We start from the raw sequence: 25,779 nt of genomic DNA on the forward strand, positions 1-25,779 counted from the left end.
AACTCCATTTCACATTCATCATGTCACAGTGTGAAGATGAAGGTTGCGTTAACTAACAGTTAATGTCCCAGATACTTTAATAAAGTTTCACTTGTTGTACTTCTATATTAGTTTTCATTGGTTTATTTCGTACTTTGTGCATTTATGCTTAACTAACGTCTTGTATTCAGCCCTGCACAGCCCACGTCAATAACACAGAGCTTAGTGCAGCTAACAGCCCTCCATTGCCTGTAGTTTTCATTGTCAAACCACAAAACAGAGTCACCCTAGGCACACAGAATCACTTTCATGATGGCACACCTATTTGTATTTCCCAGCAACCCCTATGCAAATGACAACTGTTTAGTTTAGTAATTGCTCCTACTCCTATTGAGCACCCTAGATTAGTGGAGGACTGTACAGTCTTTTCGGGTAGCTAGCTTCTGTTTCTGCCAGTTAGGTAACCAACCAAAAAACTAACAATCATTATTTGTATTTCTTGTAAATTAAATCATTTGTCTATATCTCTGTCTGTTTCTTAAATCCAATTTGATGTGAGCAAATGTACCGAGATCTAACAGTAAAAACACACAAACACACACACACACACACACTTTCAGAACTGCTTGTCCCATACGGGGTCGCGGGGAACCAGAGCCTACCCGACAACACAGGGCGTAAGGCCAGAGGGGGAGGGGACACACCCAGGACGGGACGCCACTCCGCCGCAAGGCACCCCAAGTGGGACTCGAACCCCAGACCCACCGGAGAGCAGGACCCGGTCCAACCCACTGCGCCACCGCGCCCCCCTACAGTAAAAACATTTACATTAAATTAATTTCTCCAAAGCAACATACATCTACAAAAACCATAGTACAGCAAGCACGGCTTTGGGAGAGATGTGAACGTTGATCTTAATTAAAACTTTCTCCACACACTGTAAAATTTAGACTGAGGGGGAACACCTGGTCTGTGTAGAAGGCTGGCCAAGTAAGTGTCATTTTCTTATGGGAGATGTTAATGGAGGGACATCTGGCTTTTTTAAGAGACATGAAAGACATAAGGCCCATAAGCAGCTCCTTTCAAACACTTGCAAAGTTATTTTATTTGTTGACGCGCCTGGGGTATATTCTGTCATTGAAGATACCTCTTACATACCGCTCTAGTCCGAGAATGAAGAGAAGTGCAGCTGCTGAATGGGATATTAGGTGATGTCTCATTTGCTGCAGGCAGTGCAATATTGAACCTCCTGTGCTCATTCAGCTCAGTAGGCTAAAACCCTTGCTCAGTCATGGTGCCAGTGGCATGGCTGCACAGCAGGTAGTGCTGCAGTCTCACGGCCCTGGGCCATTTCAGTGTAGGTTTCAATGTGGCTCAATTTGTGCTGAGTCGCCGTGTTTGCCTGGGTTTCCTCCCTTCATCCTGCAACATGTGTTTCAGGTTGAATGGTGACTGACTTGACCTGATGGTGATCCATCATAGACTGGTGTTCAGGGTGTACCCAGGTTACCCGAGCAGCCTGTGCTTCTGGGATAGGCTTCAGAGTGCTGTGACCCTGAAGTGAGAGAGTATTGCCACTATAGGCACGTCCATGGAGTTTTAATCTTGTTTATGGGTTGCTAAGAGACCGCATGTTCCTTCGCAAGTCTGACATGAGCATGATACGTTACTGAACATATCAGATAGGACATGTGACACAAGGTTAAGGTGATACTATTCTCCTAAATTCTGCCGTTTCTCAGCTGTTCCTTCATTCTCCTGATAGCATGCACTCATTAAATGATTCATTAAATAATGTCATATTAAATGGTTTCAAAAGATGACAATACTTTTTTTGACATGTCATTTATTGTACAAGCATTTGAGTGCTAAATCCACACTGATGTTCTGCCATGCAGATACAGATAAGATTAAGCTAATGCAAAAATTTAAATTACCATTTAAAAACTTAATAGTGTCATATGGAGTTTCAAAAACAACATCTTGCTTTAGTCAGTGCATGCAAGGTAAATAAAGCAACCTGTTCTTTCTACTTTGTGGTCTTGAATACAGAAAAAAAAGAAATTGTTTGATGTAGACTATATAAATACTTTGGAATCTGTTAGTGTTATCAGTCCTGGTTCACCGCAGCCCTGCTCAGGACAAGCTTTTATTGAAATTGGATTGATGGTAAGTAAAGTATATACAAGTGAAAATGTTTTTTTTTTCTCCCAAAAACCCATAGAAACATTTGTAACAGGGGAATCCATTGTACATTTAAACATCACAATTTTCAAAAAAGTATCAGTAAAAAGTAGAGTGCCAATAACTGCTTAACATAGAATTGAGCTGCAACCAAAAACAAGGATTGCAGATTACCAGTTTATGTGCATCTTCAGCAATATCTTTTCATCATTATATCATTGTGTCACTGCTGGCAGTCTAGTGGTTATAGCTGCTGCCTTTGGACCGAAAGATTGCAGGTTTCAATTCTGCATCTCGCTGTAGCCCCCTTGAGCAAGGTACTTACCCTAAATTACTCCAGTAAAATTACCCAGCTGTATAAATAGGTAAATAACTGTAAGTTGCTTTGGAGAAAAGCATCATCTTAATCAAAAAAGGTAATTATAATCACTTTGTGTGCTGAGTTTTAATGACACATGTGACAACACATATTTACAAAACATCATTGAAAATTTTCATAAAAGCTTTGAATAAAGATCTTATATAGTCCTAATTCACCTCTAACAGTCACACAATGAAGCTATTTATCACTGGACTGTCTCTAACAGGGCTAAAGATAATCCGAGTATTGATACTCATGAATTAGCTGTTTGCTTGTACCGTATATCCTCAACACATGGGAAGTAAATAGTCATGGGACGACATTACACAATGAGCAAAGGCATTAGCTGCAGTGATGACTAAGTGTTATTGTAATGATGAAAAAAATGAGATACTGCCTCAATAATAGTGAGAGCATAATGAGTAACCCTTCAACAGAGTAATTCAAATTGTCTCTGCAGCACTGAATGAATAATCAAGCAGGGTTGCAGTGCTACATTAATGAAGTTGTAGCTCCTCTGTAATGAGTGAATAAATTATTAGTGTGACTAGTAATGAATGAATAAAGAGCAGTTTTATAGTAGTGAACCGGCATGTGAGGGAAGTAAAGTTCTACACTGCAGTGGAGAGTGACAGAGAAAACCTGGAAGACTGATGAGTGAGTAAATTAACAAAGCACTATAAATCAATGTAAATCAATAAGTCAGCGCTACAATAATAATGTAGGAGTAAAGCAGGATTTCTTCAGGGCTCATGAGTAACACAGTAGTCATACAGAACTGCAATAAGTGAGTAACATAAAAACTGCTCATGCAATAAATTAAGAACATTATGAGGCCTTGGGTACTGGGGTAATGCCGAAGTAACAGGCTTACCATAATAAGTGTGTGGGTGGCATGCAGAAGGTGAGAGCAATTGTTTGTGATGGGCAGACGTTGATTTAGAATGTCTCACTTCTTCTAGTTCCTTCTTCCTCCTTCCTCTAGTTCATTGTCACCCCTTGGAGAGAGGATACCTTCCAGATTCAGTCTGTAGACTGGCCTGCAGTAACACTATTAATCTACCATAGAGCAGCAAGAAACATTGAACCAGCTACAATAGACCTGTAGAACATTTGCAGTAGTGACCTTCATATTCAAAGATCTGCCTCAGTACAGGAGACTCTCTCCTGTCTTGAACAGGGCCACAGTGTTAATGTCCACTTCAGGCTGTTGCCCAGGTGTACCCCAGTGAACACGTATGTCCCCAACACCTCCCTATCCACTCCATCACTTGTCGCTGGGCACACCAAACACTTGAATATTCTGGAGACTACTGCTCTCCCTAGTCTTTCCAGTGCTTTCTAGTGGGAGTTGGGTCACATTGCGCTACACTCAGAGAAGTCCTTCACAAAGTTTCTGTCTTATTGATGTCTGAATTATATGATGAGTTTAATGGGACAGCTCATGTAAGTCTGGGTGATCGTAAGTCACATGCGTCATAACTCGAGGACAGTGTGTATAATGAAATAATTTCTTGAAAAAGTCTGATGTCTAAAACAGGACAACAGACCTTTTTAAGATATTAATTAGTTTTAAACCTGAATAAATTAAATGTGTAAAGAGCTAGAAGTCCACTCCCCTGCTCTACATAATTCAAATTGGCTTTAATTTTAGTTTTATTTTAGCAAAAATCATTCCATTAAAAAATAAAGTTCTTCATCCTACTTGCAGTTTTGGTTGGTTTACCTTTTTCACTCAATTCCTTACTAAGGCATATTTTGAAATTATTAATTATTTCCCAATCCCCCTTTAAACCCTAGTCAAAATTTCTGCAGGCTCCCCCTGGTCTCATGACAACATTGGTGTTGGAAAAAAAGTTAAATCATTTCTGCAGTTCAATGACTGCGTTGCATAATGACAATAAGTGTGATCTGTACAAGCTTTGTATAGTTGGCGAACACCCACAGAATATCTATTGTTTAACATGATGTAGTGTCTCTCTACATGTTCCAAACAACATTTGTACAAAAAGTGAGATAATTTCCCCTGCAAAAGTAACTTTTCTACTGTCAGACTTTATTCCTTCTGATTCCTTTCCAAGTTCATTCCTGAACACATTGTGTTGGTTATGAATCAAGATAAATACAGTATTTGTGTATCTCGCCAACTTCCTGCTACAGTACCAAATGTACATGTCATTTTTAAACTAAAGCCCTTTTTTAAACACTTAAATATGTTTCTAAACTTTGAATCCACAGGGAACTTCAGTAATTTACTGTCCCTTTATTGACGCCACAGATTTTAGCAGAAAACCATCGAAACGTTGCAGAACATCTTTATTTTCGAACATAAATTCGGCTTTAAATAGACTCTCAGTCTTTTTATTGTCTGACCAAGAAAGTTTCTGACCAGACATGTCCTTCTAATCTTTGTTTCTGCATTTGGCTCCCATGCTTATGATTTGTTTATTACTGTTGTGTTTCATGCACATATTTGTGGTGTCACTATTTCCAAGGAAAGCATGTTTACAGTTCCATTTTAAGACTGGCATTTGTTTGAAAAGAAATATATACACCAGCTTCACACGAGTGTGATCACTTTAGCCCTGGTGAACATTTAGTAGATTTGTCTGGAAGGAAGGTTCTGCAGACGGGACTAATTCAGCGATTTGCTTAGTCAAGACAGTCAATTTTGTGTGTAGGTTAGTCTGAAGATGAAAAAGGGAGTGTTTTGTCACTGTACTCTTGTGTGTAGGCGAGTGATGTGAAAGCCCTTTGGGGACCTCCCACACTCTCTTCAGTCACGTTGAGATTGTCTTCAGCTTTCAGTTCTAATGCTGTCAATGTCTGGCTGCCATTACAGATTCGATGTGTAATCCCTGTGCACAGAATTGTAATATTCATACATTTTCAGAACTTCAATGTGTCTTTTTTTCCACCCGTACATGTCAAAAAGAGCAATATAAAACATTTTTTAGGTAACCTTTTATTACAATAATACACATTGTAGTCATATTCTGCTGGTTTAGGTATGTATTTCAGAATTTACTTCATTTTCAATTTTTCATCATTCAGATAACTCATATCGCTATTGTAATCAGTCTTTCAGCAGAGTTTACATGGCTTAAGTGAAATTACAAGTACAGTTGCTCCCCAACCTACATTGATTTGACACTTTTCTCCAAAGCAACTTATAATGTTAAGTTCACAATTATTTACCGCCTTGCAAACCTAGATAGTTTTACTGGAGCAATTTAAAGTGACTACCTTTTGCTCAATGGTACTAAAGTCAGAGGCAAGAGTCAAACCTGCACCTTTTGACTCCTAAGACAATAGCAGTAACCATTACACCACCAGTTTTTTAACCTGCAAATTTTATTGGCACTGAGATTGGCCTGATTGGCACTGTTGGCTCATTATAATTTTACATTTATTTATGTAGCAGACGATTTTCTCCAAAGCAACTTACAATGGATACTATGTAGTGTTACCAGCCCACACACCTTATTCACCAAGGTGACTTACACTGCTAGATACACTACTTACAATGGGTTGCTCATCCATGCATACATCAGTGGAACAAACTCTCTCTGTGTCACTCACACACTATTGGAAACCTGAACAGCATGTCTTTGGACTGTGGGAGGAAACCCGGAGGAAAGCCACGCAGACAACATGCAAACTCCACACAGACTGAGTGGGGATCAAACCCATGCTCCCTCTCACCACCCAGGCACTGTGAGACAGCAGCGCTACATGCTTAAAGGTACTACAGTAGGAGCTAGGAATAAATCCGAGGATAGATTTTGTAAACGGGGACGCGTCCTGCTCTCTGGCGGGTCTGGGGTTCGAGTCCCGCTTGGGGTGCCTTGTGACGGACTGGCATCCTGTCCTGGGTGTCTCACCTCCCCCTCCAGCCCTACGCCCTGTGTTGCCGGGTTAGGCTCTAGCTTGCTGCTCTCCTCGCTTTGGACAAGTGGTTTCAGTCAATGTGTGTGTGTGTATGTGTATGTGTATGTGACATAGAGAGAGCAACGGGCTTGTCATCAATGCTATATGAAACTTTTTCTGAAAAGTGCATTGGTAAAAATAGTGGACTAAGTGACTGTACTTCAAGAGTTGAACATCTGCATTTGTAACTGCTCATCTGTTGTCAACTACACTGTTGTGAAATGTCATTTTGAAAAAAATTGTGTACTAAATTAATAAGTGTAATGTAACTGTCAGTATGCTGGAAAACTGTGCGGGCTGGGATGTCCCAGAACACGTAGATGGCCCAGAGGGAGGCAACAGCAGAGTTTTTGAAATGGAACAGAGCGGCACAGTGAAGTTTCTCTCTTTCCCCTTCAGTAAATTGGGGACATCGAGGGGGCCGAGAGAAACTTCCTGCGATGAGCCGGAACAACTTGTGCATGTGCCTGGGTACATAATGTGAAATTCACTAGCATCCAACACAAGTATAACAATAAGCAATTAAAGCACATTTATAAGGTTTGGTATAACTGGTAGCATAGTAGTTAGAGCTGCTGCCTTTGGCCCTAAAAGTCACAGGTTTGAATCTTACCTCAAGTCCTTGAGCAAGGTACTTTCCCTAAATTGCTTCAGTAAAGTTACAGAGCTGTACAAATAGGTAAATAACTCTAGGAAGACTAATATTGCAAGTTGTTTTGGAGAAAAAGTGTCAGCTAAATGAATAAATGTAAATCTAATAAAGAAAAACAAATAAAGTTGTGTCCTATTTACACTTGAGTACAAATAGAAATTGCACATCATGTTGGAGCTGGAAGGTAATGGAGAGGCAATACTTCCTGACAAACCCAAAACTGGCAGATGCAGAAAGCAGAGGATCATACACATCTTGTGCTTACTTCTTTTCCTCCTCCTCCTCCACTCTTTTGAGATACCGTACTTAAGGCAATGCTTACTGTTTGTGGTCGTCATCTGTCACATAACCTTAAATGTTTTAGCACACAATTTGAACTGGTATGTCAGGTATTGTCCCCTGACAAAAAAAAAAAAAAACAAAAAATGTTTTCATCTGTGAGAAGTTTTTTTGAAAGTCCATACGTTTGGAAGCTCTGTACCCAGGCTCAGGATCTTTACCTTAGAGGACAGTTTTAAAGTGTTCAACTGAGGAATTCTGGAATCGAGCCAAGGATTCTGAGCTAGTTTTTCGGGCTCTGGCTGTCTGGTCACCCCAAAGCAGTGGCTCAGTATTGCATATAACCTGAAATGTATGAAGAGCACAAACAAGTATGAAACACATTAGCAAACCATCACATTTCATTGTTCACAACAGACTTTGCTTTAATGCCAAATGGGTATTTGCATTCAGTATTAAAATGACCTTGCTCACTGAATGAGGTCACAGGAATCTTTTAGCTTTTAATGCCGTCAGGATCCATTTAGTCCTTCCAGAGACAGAGCACAGGTCATGTCCTTCCATGACCACCTAGGAAAGCCCCAACTCCCCCTGTGCAATAAGCTGACAGTGCCCAGGCTTAGTAAAACCCATCGTGGCTTGTGTGCTCCAAGTCCTCACTAGTCTGTATGACCGGGTCTGGGGCCAAGACAGCCACAAGGTAGGACCAAGGAGCAGGACACTTGGACGTTGAGCAAAACTTTTTTATCTTAAACCAAACTCTTTTCGGCAGCTACAATAAGAAAACCAAAAACCCCCAAAGCCTTTGTATTCCAGCTGCTCTTTTCAACACCACTGTAATAAAGCACCTCCCAAGTCTTCAGGCCAGATCCATAGAAAACTCACAGCGACCTGCCCCTTCTAAACTGAATTATGACAGCAGCTGGCCATCGTAATTCAGCAGACAAGGGCGGGTCTTGACAACCATACCATTGTTGTTCTGACATCACTCAGGTTCCTCCATTCACGTGAAAAATATACTAAATTCCATAAATTGCAGCACTTTCACTGTATCTTCAGGAAATTCGATGTTTAAGTGTTCAATTTCATCAGAAAAAAAATCCAAACAAATGAAAGAGTTAATTATCATGAAACAGGCCAAAAACCTCATGTCCTTTAAACAAACAATCCCACCTAAAAGAGTTGTCCTCACGTTATGCAGTCTTTTTCTTTGCAAGGTCACATCCTGTATCCAGACGATCCCAACCATGTTCATGTTGTGACACGTGACTGTCGTGGAGCAGGTGGTCATGTGCCTGTAACACTTTTGTCACAGCTAGATTGCTCCGGTCAGGTTGACATTAAAAGGCCCATTTTTGCATTACTGTAAAACCACAGCTGTTCTTAACACCTTGCTACCTGTCCCCCAGGCTGCTTTAAGCTCATCAACCAATGGTGGGTGGCGAAGCAGCCCCACCAACTGAAGTAAAAGCTGCTGAGATAAAGGGAGAATTATTTATGGCAGAGCTACAGAGAGCAGCTTATGCCTGCTGCACAGCGGTGCCACTTGTCCTTGTTCAATGACCTTCTATAATAGGTATATTCTGTTCTGCTTTTGCTCTCAGCTGGGACAGGACTACCCCCCTATTCTGTTGCCACTGGCATAAAAGCCAGGTTGAAGGGTAGCAGGATGTCATGGGCTGTCAAGACAGGGACCCTCAACAGATACACTTGTAGGACCTAGAGTATCTCTTGGTAGTCCTGCTGACTGTGTTATGGACCCTTTTTTCCAACAGCTTATAAAAGAGAATGTGTCCTATAATAAAAGAATGTCGGAATGTGAGTGTACTGGGAGATATATTTTATGTTGTGCTATGCTGTGCTGATCTCTTTGTAGTCAGTTGGGACAATGGGTTTAAACCTGACTCCGTCAATAGTACTCATCTAGAAGTCATAGGACCGTTGTCTGGTTTTCCTAGGTCAAATAAGGTCAATTAAGTATGGGATGCATGGTGAACATGGTTGTTGTGCATTTCCATGGTTGCCTTTTTGAGTTAGTGCATTGCTACCATGGGCTGCCTCAAGGTAGACCAGTGTCCTCCTAAGGGTCAAAGAATATGCTGTTATAGTGTTCATGTGAAAGACCTGGTGTGAACTTGATTGTAATAATAAATGAAAGCTTTTGTTTATCTCAGATGGCCTGATATAATAAAATATAGCATAAGCTTTTTTTCCCAAAAAAAGTCAGTACAGTTGCTTATTTTATATTTTATTTATTTTATATTAGTGCATGAAAAACAATTGGAACCATCATGTAAACCTGGATGTACTGTTTTTCCAAAAAAAAAAAAAAAAAAACAAAAAAAAAACCCCATTCTGCCATTTTTTATTTAAGAAAAAAAAAGAAAGAAAAATGTCATAGAGTAAATGCTTCAGTTTGGGATTTACCCCAAGCTGCTCCCAAATGTACGCCTTGTCACACATTTGTCCATCCATTTTTTTGGCCAGCCATCTTGCTTTAGTTGTTGATGAAGCTGACAGCAATCTGATGGACTTTTGCAAATCGTATGGGAGAACACTCACCAGATCCTTCAGCTCTACTTTAAAGTCAGCTGAGAAGCAGCTCAGTGCTGCAAGCTTAAGATACACGTTTCTCATATAATACGTAGTACTCTGTAAGATCAGCACAGTAGCAGAAGTACAGTTGTATTCTCATCTATCCACAAAAGAAGAATAAAACCTATAAAATAACTGTAACAAAATGTACAAAAATAATGATACTGAAAAATATCTGCATGCCATAGTTTAAGAATGCATGTTTTTAAAAATACATTCCAACTATTATTTTCAAAGAACCATAACACATCTTTAAATGGATGAATGAATGGAGTGATGAACATGTCCAGAGAACTAATGCATAACTAATATTACGTGCTTCATAGCATGTGTATTATGATTGGAAGTACATTTCACAGAGTTCTAGATATGAGCAGCTGAATTACTTTGCATGGTAATATGATGATACAGTGCACTTTAGATGTCTTACTATACAAGTATATAAAGTATTTTAGTTTATCTTCCCTTTTGCTTTCCTTTATCCACTACACTGCTCCATTTCATGACAACTTGTGTGCATGGGGAAATTGATTTAAGATGTTCCACCTGTCGTTACTTACAAAATCCCTTTCAGTTATGATGCCTCTACCACAACCCTGGAACCTGGAAGAAGAATAAGCAGCTTTTTATCCCTTTCTGCCTTTGGCAGCTATTCTGATGAGTGAGTGTAGTACATAACAGCTGGTGGGCGGAAATCTCAACCTCAGACGTGAGGTGAAAATAATTGACTGTATTCCATAAACTACAAAGGCATGTCAAATTATGTCTGATACAATATTTAAATGTTGTAAACAAACAGTGAGGACCTTCAGGTACTGCAGGACAGTATCAGTGTTTGAGTTTTTTTCTTTTTTTTTTAAAAAATTTATTTATTTATTTTTAATTACTGTTATAACTACTGGGGAAGTGCCCCATAACCTGTATATTTGCATTTCCCTCTCTCCATTTGGAGGGAGAGGTCAATAGAATTACTAAAAGACAAAAAATAACTAAGTGGAATCTTCAGGAATCTGGTATGTGAAAGAGTGATATAGGGCAGGCAGGCAGGAGAAATGTAAGGGAGAAATAAGGCCAGAAATGGACTGGGAAAGGGCAAAAATGTGTACCAATATGAGAGGAACTACTGGCAACATACTCTTGATCATTTCAGCTCCTTAACTACTTTGAATGAATATCATTAGATGTATAGATTGCAGAGCACTCTCAGAAGTCCCACAGCAACATAAGAGTATTTTTAGGAACTGCTAGCAATGACGTGTGATGATTGAGAATCAATCTGAGATATTGTCCTTGCCAGCAACTTTTCCGCAGACATACACATCTCATAAAAGAGATTAGATAAGAATTGCCCTTCTGTAGGATTAATGTGACATATCTGAAAGCATGAATACATGAGTATATGTTTTTTGATGCTGGCATTTCTATTATCACTGTCAGGTATGTTTGTGCACTGCCAACTGAGCATGCATGAAGTGATGGCATCCCATTGTAAAAAGGCAAAAAAGCAAAAATGTCAAAAAAAAGCTACATTTAATATATAAAACCATATAGTTTCCATGGGTCTTTGAATCCTTCTCTACTTATGTGTAGATTAAATGACAAACATACCTATATATGATTTAAGAAGTCCAAGTTTATCTAGTATATACCCTGACAGTACAGTCCCTAGCATCTAGAAAAAAAGGCAATTGTATTTACATTTACATTTACATTTATTTATTTAGCAGACACTTTTCTCCAAAGCGACTTCCAGTGAGCTCTATGTAGTGTTATGAGCCCATATATCTTATTCACCAAGGTGACTTACACTGCATGTATTTGGACTTTGAACAGCATTTTTTTCACTCCTTTCCTTTCTCATGCCTCAGTATGAAGTATAATATAAATCTTTCCACACGTGTCTATTCAAATTAAATGAATATGCCTTCAGCTGGTAAGAAATTTAACAGAACATCATACTGAAGTTAGAAATCATGTTCTGGTTGAATACGGAGGCAAGCAGATCTGGCTGTATGTGTCTTTATGTGCATATTGACCATGGGGGGTGCTCAAGGAAAAAAATCCAGCATATACTGCCTTAAAAAAAAAAAAAAAATGACATAGTGACTTCTGTGTTTCCTCATATGAAAAGTTCTCTGAATGGTCTCCACAAGCACAGTATTATTGAGAAGACAACAAACTACATGAACACCACTTTGATATGTAGGGTTTCTTAATTCTGTGTCATTTTTTAACTGTCTAGTATAATGGTAGGAATTCCATCAATCGCCAGTTCTAAGTCTTTTCTTTGGAGCCTGCTTAGCCTTTGTAACACTATAAGTGCTCATCCCAGATTTTTGAAGGACTTTGTCTCTTTGTCCCACTTGAGTGCTGTACAACATTTCATACAGTCAAACCATGTTACTGATGTTGAACTCATGCCACTTCACCCATGCCGGACACTCTCCAAGAGTCGGGTTTAACTAAATCCTGCTTCAGTTCCACCATCATCCACAAGCCCAAGTCAGGGGTTCACGTTAAACTACGAAGGAGTAGAGAGCTCTCCAGTGCAATTCATCTGCTAAATGCAATGCAAATGCAATTAAAAGATGCAAACCGATGTTTCCTTTTATCATTGACACTTTTTTTTCTCTCCCTCTCAGAGCAGCTGGAGAATCTGTAGCATTGAAAATATGAAATCAGTAAATGACACGCATCAGGTCTTTGTACGTCTTGTCTTGCATTTAGTGCCTCGTTTAGTGGTGGGAAATGAAACATAATGACAGGAACCAATTGTTCAGCAATAAAGATCAGAGCTTAGGTTCAGCTTATGTTTTGTATACCTATGTTTCATTTTCTCAATGTTCTGTAACTGAAAGATAGTATCAGATGCAAGTCTGATATACAGAGGTCACAGGGGTTTATTCAGAAGGATTTAAGATTGGTCGGTAATGAGTGTCCTTGTATATTTCAGCCTCAAACTTTTTCCACCCAGGTAGTATGTAACTAGGATCAAAAATAGCTGTTTTCAGTCCTTTAGATGAGTTTAGGCCCTTCTCTTTGACTTCACTATGCATTAAAATTATTCCAAGGGTCAGATGAAGTATCCCTGCTCCTCTATGGCTTTGAAAAGGTCCACTTTTTGCCATTTGGCTCTTGCGAAGCATGCAAATTTCAGATGGGTGTCTGAAGGTGATTTTTGTGACTTGCCTGTCTCAGTGGATGATGTGTAACAAGCTCCTCTTCTTTTGGAGTTATTTCAAAACATTTTCCTTTATCAAGTCTCCATTTCACCAAACATAGATTCAATGGACTCCACAGATTTCCATGTGCAATATTTAAAAAGGGTTATTATAGGAACATTTCCTGCTTGATTTGGGTGACTAGCACCACCATTTTGGTGAAACCCTGTGGTCCAACCCACACACAGATTCACCAAGTGTCCAGCATTATAACCACTTTCTTTGTACACGTAACAAATGAAGCTATAGTGCTGCACACGCAAGGGCACCGGATGATTTCCAGTGTCCTAGGCTCTTATCATTCAGGATTTAAGGTAATGATTTCTTGGGGATGAGATAGATTGTCTTGTGTTCAACAAGCGCAATACAATTACTCATATCGGAAGCAAAATCTCCTGTTCTTAGACATCTCCAGTGGTTGGAAGGAGATAAGCTTTCAGTAGAGGCGGCCAGCCAAATCCTACCATTAAATATAACCGGTGCAGATGCCCAGATGAATGATAACTGCTGCCCATTTCATTGTCTTGAAGGATTCCAAGAGGACAAATAACTATGTTCTTGTTAATAACCAGAACCTGCAACCAAATTTAGAGCCTGCTATGGGGCATTCAGGAGTTCTTTGTGTGCAAGAGACACACACGTGGGAAACATGACTCTATGAGTACAACTGGATTACCCACGTAATTATTAAAGTAGCACATGAGGCCACATTAATCAAAGTGTCGCTTCACGAGTTGGTTTTAGTTGAAAAGGTGGAGCAAAACTGAGATTAGATCACAGAGAATAATGCTGCCCCTCAGTCTTCTCAGTTCAGCATCATTTTAGGTATGCAAACAGAAGCAAACAGAAGCAAAAATCAGTTTGCAATTCAAATATGCAAATTATACTAAATTACCTAATTGCTGTCAGTAAAAATTTATGAAAAAAAATTATTTATTAAATCTCTTAGAGAAGCATTATTTTCTATTGCTTTAATTGTTTCTGTTATGCAAGCTGTTAATAACTGTTTGGGATATTGTTAAAAACAAGACACACACAGTTAAACAATAGCTTATAAAACACAGTATGTTATTTGTGTGAAATGATGAAGGATTTCATTTTATGTTTGGTATTGCTGTTCCTGTCTTGCACACAGAAGAACTGAACATTTTAGACAGAAGAAAAGTGAGAAAACAACCCATCCTTTTCATGAGAAAAATGTCATCACTGCTGTAGTTTAACATTCCTTACACAGACGTGACCTTGACTCCGCAAGAATTTTTTTTTCTATATTCCTTCTTAATTAATCTTGATAATTGCATTAAAGGATTTTAATTGCCACAGTGTGGACTGACAAGTGAAAACACGACATGAGTATGTGATTGATAGGTTATAACAATACTTCTTTGAAGTAGTTATTCAGCAGCAGTCCTTTCTTCCTGTCAACAGCAACTTGTTCAAATGACTAATCATTGCAGGATCCCCTTTGTCCACATGTGATGGTTCATGGTGGTTGTTCAAGAGGATGGGCTTCAGCATTTGTGAAGGAAACATGGAGAGACATTCTTTGTGCACTCACACTACTGACCACCACACATCCTGAGGAAGGGTCACAGAGATGTTGAGTATAACCTAGAAACACTGGGCACAGGTCTAGGGAACAAGTGACATGGGGTTCCAGTCCATTGCAGGATAATTGAATGCACTCATATCTTCACACATTACGAGCACTTCAGTTCTACCAGTTCACCTGGAACATCCTGTATGTCTTTGCACTGCAGGAGGAAACTGGAGCATGCAGATGAATCTACTACAACACAGAGAGATCATGCAAATGCCACACAGACTAAGTCAACATTTGCAGAGCCCAGGTGGTAGTCGCATGAGGCATGCTACTTACTGTAGCTCTACTACTCACTGTAGCTCTACACTGCCACTCTTTGCCTAGTTAGTGCTTTTCTTCTCTTCTTAGTATATATTCCTTGCATGATACACAAACAAATATGCTCTTGCTCTGAAAATAAGGCAGTGCTCTGGCCCTTTGTTTTTGTACTGGATTCTCTCAACACTGTCTACATTGCACTGTGTGCATGAAACTTTAATGCATGAAAACAATGCATGGAACTTTATTAATCCCAGAAGAATATTCACTGTAGTTGTAGCAACATATATTGCATGACACCCCTGTAGAAAAACATATTGTGCCACGCAGCGTTCTGAGTTCAGATGGGCAAAGAAGGATGTACAGGCAGCATTCATGATGAACATTTTATTAGAACACCAGCACACAGAGAAATAATGCTCTCGGTCTGAGGACCCCTTTTCCTGAAGGACCTACACCTTAAATCAGCCTGCTCAGCACTCCCAGGATTTCTTCCCTTCTCACTGGGAAACACTGTCACCCCGTTATTTTCCCTGAAAATCCCTCCAGTGATTGAACACTTTAATTACATTTTACCCACAATCCAACTATTTACAGTCAACACATTTCCCATCCAAACTCTCGGTAAGGCGGGTCATTACAATACATATACTGTATGTACATTCATTTACACATTACTTAACCAAATATCTAAACGAATAGAACAGGAATAAATCCATCCATCCAGTTTCAATCATTGTTTCTTCTGAGCAGCATCGTAGTGAACCAGAGCCTGTCCCAGAAGGGTTGGACACATGGCTGGGGGGGGGGGGGGGGTACACATGAGTTAGGATGACAGTACATTGCAGGGTAGCCACACACAATGCCACTGACCCGCTTACACACACCACGAGCCATTTAGCACTGCCAGTCCACCTGAACTGCATGTCTTTGGTCATTGTCTCCAGGGGGGGATCAGAGCACTCCCACGCAGACATGGGGAGAACATGCAAACTCCCAACAGCCTGTGAAGGGATCAAACCCATATTCTCTCACAGTACTAAAAACAAATTAATAAATATTATGAGCGTTACATCAATTCATATCAAATGAGAAAGGAAAAAGTGACTACTGTTGACATGGCTTTGGTAAACTTTGATGTTTGATATGTCCATATTCCTCTGAATTCTTAGAAATTGTCAGTTTTTTATTAAACATTTTGCAACAGCAATAATTCAAAAGAGGACACCTCAAGTAAAAAGACTTTATTTTTAAATAAGCAATTTACAATGTACTCTATACTCACATCCTTAGCTTGTCTTCTATCCATTCACTGACAATAAAGGGATTTACATTGCAGTAATAGCTTTTTTGGATAAAGTGTGGGTGTCAGCTAATGCTCCAGAAGAGATGTAAGGGCCTGCAGGTTCTTGCTGAATGCCGCTTTTAGTGACATGCATTTTTTTTTGGATTGAAAATAGCATAGGCACATTTTAGCGTATCTTAAGTTGCTCGGCCCATGCAATGTATGTGTCTGTCGAAACCAGTGGATCATCCTTTCCCTACAGAAATGTGTTGTAATTAATCCATTCAGCACATCTACAGAAACCTTTCAATTTTGCTGCCTTTATTAGACTGTGTCCACAAACAGGTAAAAGTGCATTGAGTGTTGCAGGTGACATGAAATCCATGCATATGTCTTGAAAAAGAGAGTCAGAACTGCATAAAACTGGAATACAGAGTGTGGAGCAGGGTTGCCATAGCAATGATCAGCATGATAGATTAATGGCATCTGAAGAAGGTGCCAGTGCTGATTTGCCGGGCTCATTTTAGGAGACATCCAATCCCCTGGGGCTGTTCGTAACTGGAAAAGAGTCCTTGAGGCTCTGGTGGGTATTGGCCCATATTCATGATAAACAGTTCGACAGAACTCACTTTAGAGGTTTACAGGTTATATGGGAAAGAGACTGAGCATGAAAGTTACAGGATGTTGTCTTGCAGGAGGTCCCTTTGATATGAGCAAGTTATTCAATCCAAATTGTCCAATTGGTGGTCAGCTGGTAGCGTAGTGGTTTGAGCTCCTGCTTTTGGGCCTTACGGTCACAGTACGAATCTCACCTCCCGCTGTAGTACCCTTGAGCATGGTACTTTCCCTGAAACTGCTCTGGTAAAGTAACCCAGTTGTACAGATGGGTGAACAATTGTAGGTAGGTTAACATTGTAAGTTGCTTGGAGAAACGCATTGGATAAATGTATCTAATGTAAATGTCCCAGTAATATATCAGCTAGATATACAAACAGCTTAAACAGTGCACCACTTTGAACAAAAGAATAAACCTGGAACAATTAGCATTATATTTTGGAGAATTTCGTAATTTGAGTAGTTATTTTGTTTTTCAAATATATGAAGACTAAATCAAATATTTGTGTTCCTTATTGTGAATTACCTTCGAAACAGATGATTACAGCCTTTCACAATGTGTCCTGTTGCATGAGGATCGATCGTGGCACATTGAAGTCCACAAGGCATTTGGGAAAGTTACGTGTCATCTCATGCCAAGAGAAGTCTTGCTCCGCATATAACCTGGATCAAAGGCAGCAGGTCATGTTCCGATTAACCCCTCGATCTTTTGAGGCTCGTTTGCTCTCGCTTGAGCCCACGCTTGCTTTTGACGTTCACTAACTGCCAGCTTTGAAGAAGTAGCTGCCTTCGAAAAAAGAAAGGAACCCCTCCAATAGCCTTTAAATCAGCATAATTGTTTCCCTCCCTCTCTTTGCTTCTTGAAATACATGACTGAAGTACGGTTGATGCTAAACCATACTTGGTGTATGTGTGTTCACATTTCTCCAGAAAAATAAGAGTTTGCAGTCTGCGGAATACAATGGATGACTTCTTCTTAGGTATGGGATGTCTTCCACCGCCCTTTATTCCATGTAATCGATCCATTATTTCTTCTTCTGATGACATGCTGCCAAAATCTATTACTTTCTCTCAACCAAAGGATTGCTTCCAGAGGAGCATGGTCCATACCCAGTGGAGTGTAGTTCCAACAATGCAAGTCCCTGAAGTAGAGTGGAGTGGAATGGCATGTCATGTCTACCATAGGTAGTATATGACAGCTCCTAGCCCAGAGAGAAAACAAAAACAGAATTCCTCTTAGCTAAACTGAACAATGCTAACTCATATCCTGTTCCTGGGACTTGAAACCATTAATCATTAGTCCCAAAACCATTTCCCTAAACTGGTGTATTCCAACAGCTATACAAATCTAAGAGTTCTTGTACAACAAAACGTGCTTCACAAATATACCACTTGAGTCCATGCCACTAAAAAAAAGAAAAAAACTTTGTCCTTAATTCTGCACCATTCACTGCCATGCTAACTTGTCTGTGTTCACAGAGTGACGAGAAGAGCTGTACATGAAGTTGTACAATTAGAGGCTTTTACTCAGCTACTTGTGCAACGTAAATGGTTTACAGTTTTGTGATTGGAAATTGACTATTCATGGGTATACCTTCCTGCATCAGCATCTAAGTTTCTTTCTCTTGATGTATTTTTCTAAGATGTATGTTGCTTTGACAAAAAGGATCTGCTAAATAAATACATGTAAATGTAGTAGAGGTGAACTTGCCATTGTGATTTGCTATGGCCTTTAAAGCAAAAAGCAACAATCTTTAACTGTGCAGAAGGAAATAATAATCTGCTAAATGGAAAAAAAAAACATCATTACTGACTGTCATAAAAGAATGTTGTTAATAGGTCTTGGTTTCTGTCCAGGAATTATACCTCCTATGTACTGGAGAAAATTGTTGTATTAGTTGATTTAGCTAGTTTGGAAAAGTCTGACCCAGTTGCCAATGATGTTTGGTCATGAAATACAGTGACAATACATGGGTTGCAATATCTCATATATTCATGTCCCCTGTCATGATTTTTAGCAGTTAAGATTAAATGAATTTAATTTCTGGTATCATTCCATACATTTCACTGGAATGTTAAATTCCCAGTTTTTATCTCTTTTAGAATTTGCTGTAATATTATCATGACACAGATTTTCATTTCATCTGCTGGAAAGAAATGCTTGTGCTGTCCAATGGAGCAGTTCAGGGATTTTAATGCCAGAATAAATTTAGCTCTCAGTCTATGCATCCACAGTATATCTACGTATGAATTGAATTTAAATTAGCGTTTAGTTAATGAAATACATAGTACAGACAGTAAGTTCCAAGACTGGGCACTACATGATGCTGCTATGGTTGAAAGCCATCAGTGCATCTGTGTTACATGTAATGGCACAACAGCTCTATTACAACTACAGCAGCATCACAGAGTGTTAGAACTTACTGACTATATCACGTACATATTTTATTCACTCAGACTTATGATGAATAAAAAAATATTTACCAATAACATGTTTTTTTTTTTTTTTTTCCATGAAAACTTCTAAACCAAACTAATATACTATAACATTTTATTACATAGACTACATTCTTGCAATGTTAGAATTTTTTGCACTGTGGAATTACATTTTTTCAAACTACATAACTGATGGCAGTTCACTGTAGAGTTTTTGTTCATGTCTTCAAACAAAAGATACTGACAATCATAATAAATTCTAACATCTTTTAAAAAAATTACTAAAAGTGTTTTAAATAATGTCTAAATGGAACGTGTTACTGTTGCGACTGACAATTGTTTTAAGATGTTTTTTAAACTTCAAAGGCAGCAGCGACATTGAGCGTTCTCAAACGACTAATAAGAAAATCACATTCAAATATACCCGCCCAGTAGAAGAATGGCTACAAGAGAAAGGTAACCGTGATGAATCTTACTTTCTCCTATTAGTTATACAATGTATGCATTTTTTTGTTTGTTTCATTTTCTTCTGCTGCTTAAAAAAGAAGCTCATTAAAATCAAGTGCAGTTGGTATAATCCGGATTTAGGTCAATTTTGGTTCCTATTTTTCTTAAAATTTTCTGTTGCATTTTGTTCATTTCAAGGAACTGGGCTTCTTGAAATATAGTCTAAGAGAAATGCATGAAATGCATGAAAACATGTATAAGTGCATTTTCTAGTGTGCCTATACCCGTTTTACCTCATAAACACTATATAGCCATTGTCTTAATTATATCAGAACAATCGACTGACTGTGTGTCTGTGCAGAACTATTAATAAGGACAATGTGAAAGTGTCCACATGAGTAAGATTTAATATTGTGCTAAAATATATTTAAACAGCATAGACAAAATGTTAAAACACAAATGATAAGTTCCTTTTAAAAATCCCGAAAGACAAGGCTAACACTGAATTCATTGAAATGCAAGGTGTGATTTTTTTAAAAATATTTTAATGTATTTTAAAATTAAATTAATTTTTTGCATATCTATATTTTTAAAGTCCTTACATGTATATATTTGAATTCCTTTAACATAAGCATTTTTTATAATCCTTCGGGCCATATTAAATTTCTAATAAAATGGAATCATAAATGAATAAATGCTTTATGTGACTGACCTTTAGGGACTCTAGAATTATTGTCTTGCAAAATAACATGAAAATATCACTTCTCCACCAGGACAGGTACTGGACATTTTACTTGTGAAAAAATGCTGTCTTACATTCCAGCGATGTTGTTCCTAACTGAGCTCAAATATGTGCTTTTAATAGAGGAGAAAAACCCACACTTAAACTGTGACCTTTTCTTTGCCTCTCTGAATCCTTGTTTGAAATTCACAATCATAATTTAAAAAAAAAAAAAAAATGACCTTTTATGCTGTGACCCTTTCCAACTTGGGGTCCATAGAAAGAACATGATGACAATCATATCCAATTAGCTTCTATAAAGCCTGCTTTATTACAGCCTTAAGGGCTTGTTCTAATTGATTGATTTTTAACTGAAATCATGAATCAAATGTGAAATCATCAACACTTTGTTTTGGGATAGCTGAAGACCTTAGTAGTGCCACACTTTATCTTATAGCTTTTTTTTTTTTTTTTTTACGGCATTGCTCTTACACACTTATTGAAACAACTTTCTTTAATCAGTTTAGTTGTACCCATTACTGCAACGGTGTGATAAGCAGTTTAATTCCCTTCCTCCTCATTCTCCTAACAGGTCGGCAGCTAACCATCTTCAATACTCAGGCGAGCATTACAATAGGTGGGACAGACCGGGGTCGCCCATACCAAGGCCAGTTGACAGGCCTGTACTACAACGGGCTAAAGGTGCTCACCATGGCAGCAGAGCGCAATCCCAACATCCGGACCAATGGCAGCGTGCGCCTGGTGGGAGAGGTGCCCTCCGCCTCGGGCTCGGCAACCACCACCACCTCACTGCCTCCTGAGATGTCCACCACCTTCATCGAGACCACCACTACTCTGTCCACGACCACCACCCGCAAGCAGCGCTCCTCGCCAACCATCCAGGTATGAGCTTGGGGTTTGGGGGCTAGTGGCAAAGTGATCAGATACCCCATCAGACAGCCCACCGTTCAGTCTTTCGCCTTTTACTGGACATTTTTTAAAAAGTGACCTTTCACAAATTTCTTCACATGAAAACATTTTCTAGATAAAGGGCTTAAGGGTTTAAGCCCCAGAATAGGATGTGATGTTATACTGTTACCATGTGAATGAGTTAATTAGTGAAATAAATTGTGCCGCCTGTACATACAATAGAAGAATAGGATTATAAACCTTATGAATGCTTTGAGATACAGCACACAAGAGGAAGCTCAGCACACAGACAAACACAAGGAGGTAGGAGAGTTACTGCTGTCCGAAGAGTGTCCTTGTGCATATGTTGCCCTACAGTTCAGTTTTGCACTCTTCCCACTATAACCCCACGGTGTCCTGGCCTACATCCGCAAATAAACAGAGGGGTTGCATCAGGAGCTGGAGTTACCTGCACAGTTTCTGTCCCCTTCCTGAATTTCAATGAACATTTTTACTGTAAAGATATACTCACCCTTGGAAGTCAACATGGCGAGTATTTTGCACCTTTCTGCCATCATTTTTCAAAGCTTTGAAACTAAACCACACACATTTAAGGGTCCTTATATGTTGCATTCATTAATTTCTTGATTCAAACAAATTATGAATTAACTATGTTTAAAAACCATTTTTTGCTCAAAATGTAAACTACTTCAAATATGCTTCATTTATAGTTTCTTGCCATCTTATTTTTTTACTTTGACTTATATTGTTTTGTGGTATTCTTGAACAACCCATATGTGAAGTAATTGAAACCACACATAACCCATCAGTGGCTTCATTGAACATGCTGGCTTCACTCCAAGTTATTCATAAGTTAATATGGATCACTATGGGCTTTTCAAAAGCAGCAAGGCGGTGACAGTAAGGGAGAATGACATGTCCACCAAGAAAATCGGCAGTATTTTTCAGGTGCTACTTCTCAAGAATCTTTTTACTAATTAAGTGCAGGTGTTAAAAGTGCCATAAAGTTTTAGTTTACTTTTATTTATTTCGCAGATGCTTTTGTCCAACAACTCTATGTAGTGACATGTTATCAGCCCACCCACCTTGTTCACCAAGGTGACTTACACTGCTAGATACACTACTTACAATGGGCTACTAATCCACACATCAATGGAGCACCCTGTCTGTCACTCACAGAATATGGGTGAATCTGAACAGCATGTCCTTGGACTGTCAGAGGAAACCCACTCAGACACAGGGAGAACATGCAAACTCTGCACAGACTGAGCAGGGAACAAACCCACATCCTCTTGCACCACCCAGGCTCTATAAGACAGCATCACTACTCTCTGTGCCACTGTGCCACCTTTTCTAGGTTAGGCTACTTGTTAGATTGGAAATATCGTGCACTTTAGGGCATTCATCATATTTGGTACTGTGAGATTTTGATTTATACACTTTGTACAGTTAAACGAAAAGAGAAAATTAATATACAAGTTTTTTTTCTTTTTTATGTGTGCTCAGAAACAATAAAAAGCTGTTTTTTCTCATTGTTCTACTTCCAATATTAAATCAAAAAACGAATGAAGGCATTGTAATCCGCATTTTGGTTTTCAATTTAGAATCAAAAAATGAATGACCGCAACGTACACTAACCTTTAAGCATCAATTAGGTATTCCTACCTGCTTTGTGCATTTATTGGTGTTCCTGCCTTTTTCATTATAGCCATGTGACTGAAATAATCATATACTATACTTCCTATAAGCCACTTTCTGTTTATTTTCTAGAAGACTGTAAAAGGCTTTTCTGCTACAAAAAAATTGCAAAACTCATTACAGACTGCATACAAAATGGTGACAGTGATGTTTCAAATGTTGAATTTGATGAAATTCGTAATGTGACTGGCATCTGGAACTTTGTGGGGTAAAAACTCCCCATTTAAACAGTATATCATTTATTATGGTATTAGACTCAAAGGGATAGTAGTGATCATCTAGTGATACAAGATTGGCTACCTGCATTTGTAAAGAACAGAAAAATATTATCATTTTTATCATTATAAAAAAGTTGATTGGCCATATTATCATTGTCTTTATCATTCATTCATCATGCACAATATTATCATTGCATATAATATTACTGGTATTTAAAGTAGAAGTTTTCTTTTTTTTTTTTTTTTTCCTGTGGACTGTATCAGAATTTTAATCACTTTAGGAGACCCTAACAGCTGAAATGGGTCAGTAAGGTTTTGGGGTTTTTAATATGACCTCTATTCTATTCTCTTGACAGCAAAACCAAGTGCTTCTCAAACACACTGTGACAGCAAGCCAATACACATCTATGCTTTACCAAAATATTATTACCTAGGCTCATTTTTTCATCTCTTGTGAATACTGGAGAACAAATCAACCTGGTGGACACAATATTAAAACCATAACTCAGATCCAATTGCTTAATGTGAATTGACTTTTGTCTCCTCCTCTGCTACACTACTGTAACTGTTAAGGCAGTCCTGTTTTGTTTCTGTCTTCTGGTGGGACCATCCCAATTGGAAATGCCAACCCAAGACTTATGGTGTTACTTTTTTCTGAAGGTGCCTAGCATCACATTACATGCTTGTTGCTTGTATTTCAGTAAACTTTCAGAAGAATGTACATTTAAAAGTAATTTTGGCATCATTACTTTTATTGTATCATTGTACTTTTTACTCAAGTACATTTTATAGAGTGCTGAACAAAGGTTCAACAGACATAATACTAACACAGATAAAAGATAAGCCATGTATTTAACTATGTTTTGTTTATTGTGTCTAAGCAACTGATAAAAATTCAAATTACAGTTTAACCAAGATGATCCGATGTTGGTGGCTGGAGGAAACATTGTTTATTCAAGACATGGTTACATCCATGAATGGCTGTTAAATAAGTTGAAAGGTTAGCCAACAAAAACAATGTGAGTCATAACTGACATGTCTTTAATTTTCCAAAACTGAAAACTTTTTCTTCCTGTAAAAAAAAAAACAACATATTTGCAAATGTTATTGAACATTTACTTTTTATCGTATGAATGTAAAACACAGAAAGAAAGAAAATAGTAATTTTATCATGTGCAAAAGTTTGAACACCCTTCCACTTCTCCACTGACTTTTTCTGCAAGGTTCCTGACCCTAATGACCTCATTAGGCCTTACTAGCCACTAGTTGTCACTTGTTGACAAATGTAAAGCTTAATAAATTCTTTGACACTGCAAACTTTGGCCTGTCACTCAACAGCCATGGGCTCCTCTAAGCAACTAAGTGAGGATCTGAAAATGAAGCTCATTGATGCCTACAAAACAGGAGAAGGGTACAGAAAGAGAAGGGGGTATGGTGGAGCAGTGGGTTTGACTGGGTCCTGCTATGTGGTGGGTCTGGGATTCGAGTCCTACTTGGGGTGTCTTGCAGCAGACTGGTGTCCTGTCCTGGGTATGTCCCCTCCCCCTCCAGCCTTGCACCCTGTGTTGCCAGGTTAGGCTCCGGTTTGCTGCGACCGTGCTTGGGACAAGTTGTTTCTGACTGTGTGTGTGTGTGGGTATAAAAAGATTGCAAAAAGCTTCCAGCTAGCAGTTCCCACTGTCCATAGTATCATCAAGAAATGGAAGTTGAGAGGAACTGCGGAAGTCAAGGCAAGATCTGGAAGACCAAGAAAACTTTCTGAGAGGACTGCTCGATTGCTGGCCAGAAAGGGAAAAATAAACTTTCACATGACTGAAAAGACCTGCAGGAAGGTTTGGCTCACACAGGAGGGGTGGAGCACCATTCCACAGACAGCATTGCTTGTGCAAACATGATCTGCATGAAAGAGTCATTAGGAGGAAGACTTGCCTGTGACCTCATCACAAAAGTCGATGTCTGAGGTATGCAAAACAACATGTAGACAAGTCAGAGGCTTTTTTGAAAGTGCGGTGGACTAAAAGTAAAAATTAAACTATTTGGCAACAATCAACAAAGGTTTGTTTGGAGAAAAGAAGGAGCAGTATTTGATGGGGAGAAAAAACACCTTTACAGCTGTTCCATTATGCTTTGGGGTTGTGTGGCAGCCACTGGCAGAGAAAACATTTTATGGGTAGAGAGAACAATGGATTCCACTATATATAAACAAATTCTGGATGCCAGTGTTAAACAGTCAGGTGAGAAGTTGTAGAAGTCGTTCCTTTTCAGCTTCAGCAAAACAATGATGTCAATCATACCCCAAAAGCCACCATGAGCTACTTGGAGAAGAGCAAGCTGAAGGTTTTGGAATGGCCCTCTCAGTCCCTGACT

General features: G+C 38.9%; 1 protein-coding gene across 6 annotated transcripts in view; it reads left to right on the forward strand.

The window, feature by feature from the left end:
* Positions 1-25,779, forward strand: part of LOC108922314 (neurexin-3b-like) — a 370,501-nt gene that overhangs the window by 299,268 nt on the left and 45,454 nt on the right. For 4 of the 6 annotated variants that reach the window (XM_018732379.2, XM_018732378.2, XM_018732380.2 and 1 more), the window contains one exon: positions 21,159-21,469. In XM_018732379.2, coding sequence (XP_018587895.1) covers positions 21,159-21,469 — 311 coding nt within the window. Of the gene's footprint in view, positions 1-19,764; positions 19,855-21,158; positions 21,470-25,779 lie in introns of all 6 variants that reach the window. The other 2 variants (XM_018732376.2, XM_018732374.2) reach the window with 1 other exon arrangement.

The sequence above is a fragment of the Scleropages formosus genome, chromosome 1, assembly GCF_900964775.1.
Source record: "Scleropages formosus chromosome 1, fSclFor1.1, whole genome shotgun sequence".
Lineage (NCBI taxonomy): Eukaryota > Metazoa > Chordata > Actinopteri > Osteoglossiformes > Osteoglossidae > Scleropages > Scleropages formosus.